This window comes from Cajanus cajan, chromosome 3 (genome assembly GCF_000230855.2).
Source record: "Cajanus cajan strain Asha chromosome 3, NIPB_CcT2T_4, whole genome shotgun sequence".
Lineage (NCBI taxonomy): Eukaryota > Viridiplantae > Streptophyta > Magnoliopsida > Fabales > Fabaceae > Cajanus > Cajanus cajan.
The window spans coordinates 6,078,406-6,090,652 of record NC_138519.1 but is presented as its reverse complement, the minus strand read 5'-3'; the positions used below and the strand labels follow the sequence as shown (position 1 = coordinate 6,090,652).

Below are 12,247 nucleotides of genomic sequence, written 5' to 3'. Positions count from 1 at the left end.
TGACAATTTTAAATGCCAGTAACAAATGACACAAAAAGTTATACACTTTTCCCGATCATTATGAGGGTTTTTACCAGCATATAGAATAATTGCCGTTAAATATTTTAGCGACACTGCATATAATAATTAATGTGTGAAATGCCGGTAAAAGATTTTGTAACAATTTTTATTGCCACTAAAAATCATATTAAATGCCACTAAAAATCCATTTTATTGTAGTGTATCTAACCACAGAAAAATAATCTAAAATCAAATTACACATTTAAACTCTAATACACGCTCCTTAACACCAATTAGTAAGTAACAAAGTTACAACTTCTAGTCTCATATTTCTTTAGAAATAAGTTTTTCATAATTTGTTAAACATTACTAATTACTAAAGGTGTTAGATAATAAGTCTGAAAAGTTTTGACGCTCGTATATAGTTGTTTGAACAATAATATCATGTGATGATGTTGTGAAGATAAAGTGTTACATAATGAAACGTTAAATAAAAACCTAAACCTTAAATTAAAACCTAAAATTAAACCTTTAAATTACGAAATCAATTTTAAAAATAAAAGACAAAATTAAATTATTTTTAGAGGTAAAAGGATATATTTTCCAGCAAGAGTTAAATTATTGGAAAGAAAGAATAAGATAGAAATAGAGGGCAGGGAAAAGACACGTAAGAAAGTGGAAAGCACGTGGGTTCGCTCTGAATAGACAATAGTTAAGGACACTTCCTGACTCTCCTCACCTTAATTGTTTGAGGTGGGTCCCTTCTCCAATTTCCCATGACCACACATGTCTCTTGTGCACACTTCATTTTCCCCTCTTTATTTCATAATATTTCCAAAATGTTTTTCCTTGGTTATTAAAATATATATGTGAATGTTACTATTTGATACACTAAATAGTCACCGATCAAAGAGTTAGTAATTTATAAACTTTATAAATCAGTTATAAGAATAATAATAACCAGTTTCTTTAAAAATTGATTTTTTTGTTGCAGAATTTATTATATATATATATATATATGAAGAGAGAATGAATTCGTTTACCGTAAGAATAAGTCTAATTAAGTTTACTCTATTTAATAATTCATATTTTACATTAAAGTTCTTGATGCATAGATCAAATTTACAAATTTTTATAAAATTTAAAAATCATTTAATACTTCGTTTCATTAATTCAAATCAATGTATAAAATGATTTTATTATTATCTGTTAAATTAAATTAATGAAATGAAGTATCAAATGATTTTTAATAGAATAAGTATAAATAGACTTACTCCTAGAGTAAATGGATCCCTTCTGTCTCTCTCTCTCACACACACATATAATCATTGAGACACAAAACTCTCTATCTCACTTACATTTGATGCCATTTAACCCATGCCCAATGTGATTGAAGTAGGGAACCTTTGGGATCTCACACTTAGCATCACAAAGTCCCACGCCAACTTGAGATGATTCTTTCTTCTCACATCCAACGTTATTTGATACAATTTATATATAAAATAATTAAATATATTAGGTTTAATTATACTTTTTTTTGTTTATATTTTATAATTTTACAAACTTTGTAATTCAACTTTTAAATTATACATTTTGTTTTTAAACTTTACAAATTTTGTTATCATGTGAGTTGTGTGTTAAATATTATTATTTAATTATTAATGTTACATGTTAACTATTTTATACATTAATGATATATAGACAATAACATGTAATTAACTAACAATATGTACGTCAAATTAAAAGATAATATATCATATTAATAATTATATATTACGTTAATAATTAATGTGTTATATCAATAATTAACTAATAATATCATATAATTTATTGACATGGTGATTAAATTTACAAAATTTTGAATGTTGAATGAAAAATATGTCAATAACTAATGTGTTACTTTGTAATTAATTAACAACATCATACTCATGCGATAAATTAACAAGGTGAATAGATTTACAAAATTTTGAATATCAGATGGAAAGTATATAAATTTAAAAGTTATGTGACAATTCACAAAATCATAAAAAAAAATGTCATAAAAAGTGTAATTAAGAAAAATATTAAAAAAACTTAATTAACTTTTTGGTCCTTATTATTTTATCAATTACCTTTTAGTTCCTAAATTAAAAATATTTTATGTTAATTCTATACATATTATTTTTGTCTTTTCTCTATAATTTTATTAATTTCACCTTAAATTATTTGTAGAGGTAGTTGACAAGAACTAAAAGAGAACCAACATAATATATATAAAATAAAATAAAATAAAATGTTTTTAATTATAAAATAATAAATAATAAAAATGAAAAATTTATAAATACCAAAAGATTATTAAACTTATTATAATTATACTTTTCTATTATATCATAGTGTAAAAAATGTATATAAAATAGATAAAAACACATTGAAATTAATAAAGATAAAAATATATTAAAAATTATTATAATAATTTTTATAAATCTTAAATATTATTATATTTTAATATTTATATAAAAAATAATTTTAATAATAAAAAATAAATTTGAGTCATAGAAAGTAAAAACGCCTTCTTCTGTTCTTGTTTTCTTTTTTTGCTTTTCACCGCAATTGACGAGAAAAGCATTATTGTAACTGAGTCGCTTTCATTTTACTTTATATTATTATATTGTATACTACACATTCATTAGTATTCTCTTCCGTTTTGTTGACTATCAAATAAATGTATTCGAGATGGTGTTTTAGATCAAAATATAAAAAGTCTTTAATTTTAAGATATTTGTGACATTTATATTATCTTCCTTTAAGATAAAGAGTTTAAGGTTTGACCAGACAGTTATCAAAAGAAAAAAAAAAGTTTGACCAGACAGTTACAAAATTTTATCATTTAATCAATTTTTTAATCTTTTTCATGAATATGTTATACCGTGTCTCAACGTTAATAATAAAAATTAAAATATATTTATGAAATATAATTTTTTATTTAATATTATTTTAACATTCTAAACTGTTTTAATCATATTATTATTTAAGTATAAATTATTACACAATTAAAATTATTTATTTTGTAATAATCATCGAACCATTGTAATATTTTGCACATTTTTCTTTTATATGGAGACATATATAATATAGTTGATGAATAAATACAACAAACCATCAATTTTAGATAATATATATAATATTTGAAAATTTAATTTTATTATCACTTTTATAATATAAATAAATAATAAAAAAGAAAGAGTCATAATAAATCATAATAGAATTATTTCACTTAATAATCTTTAATTTATTTAATTTAATTTTGAATTTAATTTTTTTAATATATATCAAATTTATAAAATTTTAAAATATTTTAAAATTATTTAATACTTTATTTTATTAACTCAAATTAATAAATATTCATAAAAATATTTTATACATTAATTTAAATTTATATAATAAAATATTATCTTTTAATTTCAAAACACGCACGAGCATGCACATAATTAAAAGAATATTTTTCTTTTTTATTTCTTTGCAAAATATGTCTGATCCTTACTGGTTATTACCGTCTGCTTTGATAATTTGTCTTTAATTATTTGCTAATAATTAAGTTACAGAATTTAAATATTTTACAAAGTTTAATCAATGAGTTTAATTCTTATCTATTGAGGATGTAGTTATTTAATAATTTTTAAAATAATTATTCTAAACGTCAATAAAGTTATACATTTAATTATGGATACAAAAATCATTTACACTATAGTGGATATACTATTTATTTCTTTTCATATATAAAAAATTTTAAGGCCAAGGAAAATTCCCTCTTGTTTTAAGATCAAAGTAATAAATCACTAGATTTATAAATAAAAAATTACAATGAATTATAGATAACTAAGTAATGAAAGTCTTAATTTTAAATTACGATATGGTGTTGTCTCAGTCAAAATGTATTTTTTTTTATTTCACCTTTTTCTGTATATTAATTGAATAAACTGTTTTATTTGACTGTATAGTTTTGCAAACATTACAGTGAGTTGGAAACTGTCAAATGAGAAATTGAATTTGTTTTTCCTTATCCAAAGTATATATATTCTTTTGTTGGAATTCCAAGCGTCTGGTTCAGTGGTAGGGGTTGATCCACGCTTAAGTAAGGTCAGGGATTTGAATCCTGTCTTGTATATGCAGTCGCGTTAAATTTTGAAGCAATCCCACCCTTTGAGGTGCTTCCAATGTAGCGAGGAGATTAATCACTGCTATCGGAGATAGATACTCCACGGACGAAAAAAAAATAAAAAAATAAAAATAAAATAATATACATATATATATATATATATATATATATATATATATATTATTTTGTTGGTTGGTACTAAAATTTTTCCTGAACAGAAGAAATATTCAATTTTATAAAAGATGCAGTTCCAAAAATCATATATTTAATCGGTTTGCATATTTAATTTTTTCTGTTGGTGCCTGTGTATATTTAGATTGACTACTATAGTCACTCTCTTAATTTTAACTATAAGATTGGTTCCAATATCCACAATGAAATAAAATAAACATTTAAATAACTTTATCATAACTAATTTCATCACATTATTTTAGTTGATAATATTTTTTTTTACAGATACACAGTTGATAATATTATTAACCATCAAATTATCACGAACCAAATCCTTTTATTATTTCATGATTACCAATACATAAAGTTTCACACAAGAACAACACATCAAGGACGTACTTCTAGAAATCATTTGAAACTCCTAGTACAAGGTTTTTATTTTATTTGGGATCAATGATTATAAACTTTTTAATAGTTTTATGAAAAAACTAACAATATAATGAAAATGTCTGCATATTATATATATACCAAGGCATATAAAGGATGAGTTATATATACGCCAGTATGTTAATTTTCAAGTATAAAATATGCGTGTAATTAAATTGTACATAAATATAATAGATATTATAAATTAGAGTAGTTTAAAGTTTTGAAAGAAGAGCTTTTTATAAATATTTAATGAGAGGAAGGTTACAATATTTATTTTATAAATATATTATTTACATAAAGTATTTCATTAATATTTACTGAGTAACTTAAACTATTATTTTTTAATTGAGTCTCTTCTTTTAATTTATAACTTTTTAAATTCAATTTTTTTTTTTAAAAGACTAAATAGTTTCAGAACTAATAACTTATTATTAGAAAGTATATATATATATATATATATTAGTTATATTAGGTAAGAAGAAAGTATAGAAGCACGGGATATGGCTGAAGTTTGAAGTATACTGATTCTGGGAAGCATCAGAGGAAGCAATAATGAGTTTCAAAGGCAAAGTGGTGAGAGTGGGATGGCTGAAAATGAAGGTGCTCAGAGCAAAAGAGCTTACGATTAAGGATTATGGAGTGAGGAAGGTTTTTGGCCAATAAGTGAAGACACTGTGTTCTTATTTGCAGGCTTTTTAGATAAAAAAGAACAAGAAACACACACATATGACAAATACACAACTTGTGCTAAGAGAGAGGAAGCAAAGCATGGTAGTCTTCAATAAGTAGGGTCCTCATAGAGAAATGTAGGACCCACACACCGCCCATGCGCACGCTGTCTTTCTTACCAATATCAAACCCATCATCCATCCGATTCCTTTGACCTAACCCTAACCCAACAACACAGTAATAACCCAAATGGGGTTTTCAACTAAACCAAAAACCAAAAAAGATAAAAGAAAAAAAGAAAATACACACCACCATCTCCCATATTAACCCATCACACAAAAGCCCCCAAACTCGTTTCTCTTCCCCCCTTTTTCCTTTCCTAGAACTCTTTATTACCTTATTTCTTCCAAACCTTGAACTACCTCTTCCTTACTCCCATAAAGGTAGCTTAGCTTGCTAGCTTCAGATGTCAATCATCAAATTAACCAAACTCCTCCACTCATAGACCAAATGACTTTGTTCAGCTCAAAATTCGGTGGGATTTTGCAAGGGATCCACCTTAATTCCTTCTCTTTCTTCTTGTGTTGAAGGTGAGAACTAAGTAACATGCTTTTGCTCTCAACACTTGGATAGATATAGCTACCTCTTCCAACTCCTTAAAGTAACCAAACCAGAGAAAACAAATCAAACAACCCCCAAAAGAAGAGAAGACACCATCACCAACATCTAGATCCCATCTATATCCTTTCAATTAGCTTCAACTTTTTTGGCTTGTGGGTGTTCATTCTTCAAGGCCTCAATCTAGGGTTGTCATAAATGGATCCTGTAGCAGCACAAGGACGTCCTCTCCCTCCACCTTTTCTCGCTAGAGATCTTCACTTACACCCTCACCACCAATTCCAGCCCCACCACAACCACCAAAACACCGACGAGGAAGCCGGCAATGGCCACGGCCAGAAGCGAGATCGCGACGAGAACGCCGGCGGAGGAGGCTCTGCTACGCCCCCACACGGCGGAGAAGGCAAGGAACCCGGGTCAGGAGATGGAGGAGGAAGTGAGATGTCCAGAAGGCCAAGAGGAAGACCCGCAGGCTCCAAAAACAAGCCCAAACCACCTATTATCATCACAAGAGACAGTGCCAACGCTCTCCGATCCCATGTCATGGAAATCGCCAACGGCTGTGACATCATGGAGAGCGTCACCGCCTTCGCGAGGCGGCGACAGCGCGGTGTCTGCGTGCTCAGTGGCAGCGGCACCGTCACCAACGTCACACTCCGGCAGCCGGCTTCGCCGGGTGCCGTGGTGACCCTTCATGGAAGGTTTGAGATTCTGTCCCTGTCCGGATCATTCCTGCCGCCGCCGGCTCCACCAGCGGCGTCAGGACTGGCCATATACTTGGCCGGTGGACAGGGACAGGTGGTAGGTGGAAGTGTGGTGGGACCACTTGTGGCTTCAGGTCCAGTTGTTATCATGGCTGCTTCATTTGGTAATGCTGCATATGAGAGACTACCCTTAGAGGAAGAGGAAACCCCGGTGCCTGTTCCTGGCAATGGAGGATTAGGGTCCCCGGGAATTGCGGGGACACAACAACAACCACAATCGCAGCCTCAACAGCAACAACAGCTTGTGGGAGATCCTAATAGTTCTTCTCTTTTCCATGGAATGCCTCAGAATCTTCTCAATTCGGTTCAATTACCGGCTGAGGGTTATTGGGGTGGCAGTGGTCGCCCACCTTTTTAACAAAATGTTTTCCTTTCATGGTTTTTTCTGTTATCTTTGTTTCCTTCCTTTTATTTTATTTTTGTTTATGTCTTTTTTTCTTAATTTCTATTTTCTCTTTATGATCATCACTGTTCATTCTCCTTCTTGCTTAATTATAACTTAGTTTACTGTTAATTAAAGCCTTTAATCAGTGTTGAGTTGAAGAAGGATGTATAAATTCATGAATTTTCGGTGGGGTTTGATGATTATTTCCTATCTGAATTCTCGTTTGTGTATAGTTGCTTCGAGATGAAGCAGCACAGCTATAGCATGTGCACTTTCTCTCTCTCTTCATGTTTTTCTGCAATTCTAGTACCTTGTCTGATAATTCATCAGTAAATCTTTGCAGGAAGTAGGAAAAGAGAACGGTTTTCTGTTTTCTTTTTTCTCTTTTTATTTTTTTTTGATTAATTTGTGCCTTTTTCCTGTTTGGAGGTTTTTCTGGGACTCCGAACCTAGATTCAGATTCTAAAACATGAACCAAAAGATAACCCCACATGAGTGCAACATGACAATATATATGAACTTGTTCGAATTTTTATCTATTTCAAGAAAAAAAAAGTTTTGGACACAATAATTAGCCCCTTGTACTTAGAACACACTAACTCGACTCGACCATGATTATACCACTCACTCTCACTTTCTCTTCTACTAACACCCATCATTACATCCAAACTCCACTCTTTCCACATCCATATTCTCAAAATTAGCACCATCATTACTGCCATGTTTCATGAAAAATAATATATCTCCTCCTTATTTTAAGCATCATTGTTGTACTACAAGAGCCCGTTTCATGGTTGAAGTTAATTAAATGTTTAGACTATTTTATTATTAAGTTGATAACTCTTAGAAAGTAACAGATGTTGGACAGTAAAATTCATGCATTTCTAGGAATAAGGAGAATGGTGGGGTTATGGGCTTCACTATGTTTTGTCTGTCTCTCTGTGATTAGGGTTTAGTAGTATTGTGGTGGCAGAGATGAGCATTGGGTGTTGGGTCACACGTGCGCTGCTCTGGGAAAAAAAAGGTTCCTTTTCGAGGCAAAAACCGGAACATACAGACCTCAAGAGCTAGCAAGAGTCCCTAAAGTGCCACTGGCACTAGAGAAATCAAGTAAAATCAAAACTGAGGTAAGTTAGTAAGTAACTAATACTATATACTATATACTATATATATTAATTAATATGAATATATAACATATATATATATATTATATATATATATATATATATATATTGGAGGGTAAGAGGAAAGAGAGAGAGATAAATAAACTCCGAGTTTTGTCTTGACTATGGAATAGATGCTCCTTGAAACCCTAGCTAGCTATCTCTGCTTCTTTACACTGTTATTCCACCAATGCCAATATGTACTTTGTTAAATTATTAATTTCCATCTTTTCCTTGGATTCTATTCTTAGCCTTCCTCTTGCTGAGATTTTCTATAGCTGTCACTTCCCAAAGATCATTCTCAATAATGAACACTGCCTGTAAAAGTCTAGATACAGCATTTCTTGTGTTAAGGGAGCCATTTTGGACACACTGTCAGAGTCACTATACTGTTCCTAGTTCTTCATCTGAACAACAAATGCAATACTATATACTAATTTCTTCTTCTTCTATGGATGAACCTATATTCTCTTATAATATATTTTTACTATTTTTCTTTTATCTTAAATGAATAAGATATTATTTTTTAATTTATTTTTAAGATATTGTTTTTTAATTTTATTAAGTATATTAGTAAGATTATAATGTTGTGGAAGGATATAAAATATATATTACACTTCCTCAATATACACATCATATGATAATACGTATATATGTAATTAATTACATTTACACTGAATTCAACATCATTTTTTATTGAAGCTATATACGGGTCTTACGCTAAAGAACCGAATAGTCTTGAACTTATCAGCACTTTAATTAGAGTCCTCTCATTCAGAATCAGAAACTGCCTTTGTGTAGTCTCATAGACTATGTTTTTTCTTTTTATTTTTTTATTTTTTTTAACCATGAGCTGATTAATCATATCACTTCACGTCTAGCTAGCTTAGAGCATCAAAACCCTGGAATAAATACCGGCACGTTGCTTTAGTTCTTTGATAACAAGTTCTTTATCTTTCTTATTTTGACGATACTTAGTAGAAGTAGCTTTTATACATGGTTTTAGATCTGTAATGTTCATATTGGTGGACCATGATTGCTATGCTTTAGATTAGATGATTATACCTTTCTGCTTCATCATGGTGAGCATCAATTGGAACTTGGAACTACATTATAATAATATACAACTTATAGGATAATAAGATTCCATTATAATCAATATCTTTCTTCACCAACTTGTTTACTCGGAAATTCGTTATCTTGTTGATAAACCCTTGGTTATATTTAATAAGTAGATCAAAGCCCACATTTTCCAACTCCATTAACATCATCACAACCTTAACTTGTGTAATATGTTGTTCTTCTCTGGATAAAATTTGTTGATGATATTCATGTAATGTTGGATAGAGGAGATGAGCTTATTCTAGAGTGTGGAAGGTGAAATATAAACTTATCAAATTAGAGGGTTACGAGAAAGAAAAACAAACCTTAAAAGTATGTGGGGGGTGGTGGTGGCACAATAAACTGGCTTCATGAGATTGTTTTATATGTTCTCTATTATTGTTCTTATCATTTAGCAATGTAGCCTGCACAATTTTATTTTGCATCCACGAAAAAGAAATATTAAGCTATAGTTTTTTAGCTTCAGTTTTTTTTTTTTTTTTTGTTAAGTTTCAATTAAAACATTTAAGGTGTGTTTAATTTTACTTGCATTTGTGTCTAACTTGAAGCTACTGAGAATAACTTTCACGTTTTAAAGGAATTTGACAGAGACAATTAACAATACCCAAGTCCGTGATGCCGATCTAAACACGCTGTTATGAGATCTAACTGTTCATTTAAAGTCAACATCTCATTTTAGAAAGTAAAATGTATAATCTCAATAAGGAAATTAACGATCATTGCGTATACATGCAAAACAAATTATTATTATTATTATTATTATTATTATGTATTGAAATATTAATAAATTATTTTTCATTGATAGCTAAGGTTACTTCAGTTTATCATTACTCGCGTTGGAAAAGATAAATTCGCATTGCTTGAAGAAATAAAGAAACATAATATACTATTACAAAAATTAAAATTAATAAAGGAACAATTTATATATTATCTTGTTAATAAAAACACTTCAGTATAATTTAGTGATCCTAGAGTTGGTGAGGAAAAACGATTTTCTATCATTTATTTATTAGTTTCTGTATTAAATTCACACATGTATAGTAACTTTCAAATGTATTATGAAATATGTGATTTGTTAATCTTGAACTATGTGTTTTTAATCTTAAGAATACTGGTTAGGGCTTGCATATTAATTAGTCATGTGTATGAAAAATATTGTTAGTAGAGAAAAAATCCACTTTAGTATGCTTTATCTTTACACCTTGAAGTGAACAGTTTACTCAATTGTTTGTTAAGAGATATTATTACGTTATCCATTATGTTATTTATACAATTTGAATTCAAATAGCTTGGATTTTTAAACGTTTCCATGAAACCATTATTCTTCTTTTTTTTTTTTTTTTTTTGGTGAATAGCATGAAACCATTCTTATAGCTAGTGTGGTAAACTACAAATATAGAGAGCATATTAAATAAGAACTCTTGTTTTATGAGAATTAAAAATAATAAATGAAAGTTACTATATTATATTTGAATTAATGGTAAAAATTAAAAGATAAATACACATAATTTTATTTTAAATAATTACATGACTATTAACTAACTTTTAATTTTGATAGTATATTATAAAGATCTTTTTTGTTTGTTAATTTTAAGGAGAACCATTTAAAAAGAATGAAATAAATATAAATAAATATATTAGTAAAAGCCAAAACCCTGGTGAAATAGATCGACCATAATTGTAGTCTTAATGTTTAGGCCGATTGGTTTCTCTATTAGTAATATTCAAATTAAACCATAATTGTAGTCTTAATGTGGTTCCAAAGATTAATTCAAATTGAGGGAGAGGTGGATGTCGTGCTTATCCTTTGTTCTTTTGGTATACGAGATTCATTGTATAACTTTGAATATATAGGAATAGAATATATACAAAAAAATAAGCGACTCTATCCAATATCTAGGAAGAAGAGACAAGTTCAGAAACACTAAAGTATTGGGAGGAAGATTTTTGGATATGGGCATCTCGTATTGCACGGTATGAAAGAAAAGGACTAGTTTTACATTTATTATATATAAATAGTTAAATGCTAAAATATGAAATTTTGAAGGAAAATTTATAACACTGGTGGAGAAATTACAAACATATATACGAGGATCAAAAACTGGATTCAATATAGATAGCGTGTTTGATATACTAATGGTTGCTGTATGAAAATCACATTCTTTTACGTAGTTTTAGAATAGCCACAGTTTTCTAAACTATCCAAACACACTATAATATAATCTCATATATTTAGTAAGACTCATGCAGAGTTTACTCAATAAAAAATGTGTTAAAAGTAAAATATTAAAAAGTATGTCAGCATTTTTTTTTTTTTTTTATAACTGTGCGTTCTTCATAGTCCAATGTAATATCTAGAGAAATTCAAAGCTAAACATTGATGGTGGCACTAAACAGACTTGATAAAAAGTGGTTACTTGAATTATTTATGATGGAATTTAAACAAGAGATTAAAGAGGTTTTCTTAATTAGTAAAAAACATCATATATTTGACACAAACCTACAATGGGTATTCTAACTCAAATATAAAGAATATAACATCATAGGGATTTCAAGCAATACATAAAATTAGTTGACTATTAAAAAAAGAAAAGGTGAAGTCCTTCATTTTTGCATTTAATAAGACCAAGATCTATATTTGATGGGTACCCCTTGCAACCACTTTCAATGTTATCTTCTTTTGGTTGACAAAAATAAAGTCTAAATTATATTTATGACGTCTATCACAAAATCAGGTGTTGCTGGTTTTAGAATACGGTACACATAAAAATAAATAAATAAATAAAAGAAG

The 12,247-nt window shown here is 29.0% G+C and overlaps 1 protein-coding gene across 1 annotated transcript; it reads left to right on the top strand.

Annotated features, from left to right (window-relative positions):
* Positions 1–5,698: 5,698 nt before the first annotated feature.
* Positions 5,699–7,387, top strand: LOC109802911 (AT-hook motif nuclear-localized protein 18). The gene has a single exon (XM_020364325.3). It carries the CDS (start codon positions 6,221–6,223, stop codon positions 7,142–7,144), a length of 924 nt encoding a protein of 307 aa, XP_020219914.1. The 5' UTR covers positions 5,699–6,220; the 3' UTR covers positions 7,145–7,387.
* The last annotated feature ends 4,860 nt before the right edge of the window (positions 7,388–12,247 follow it).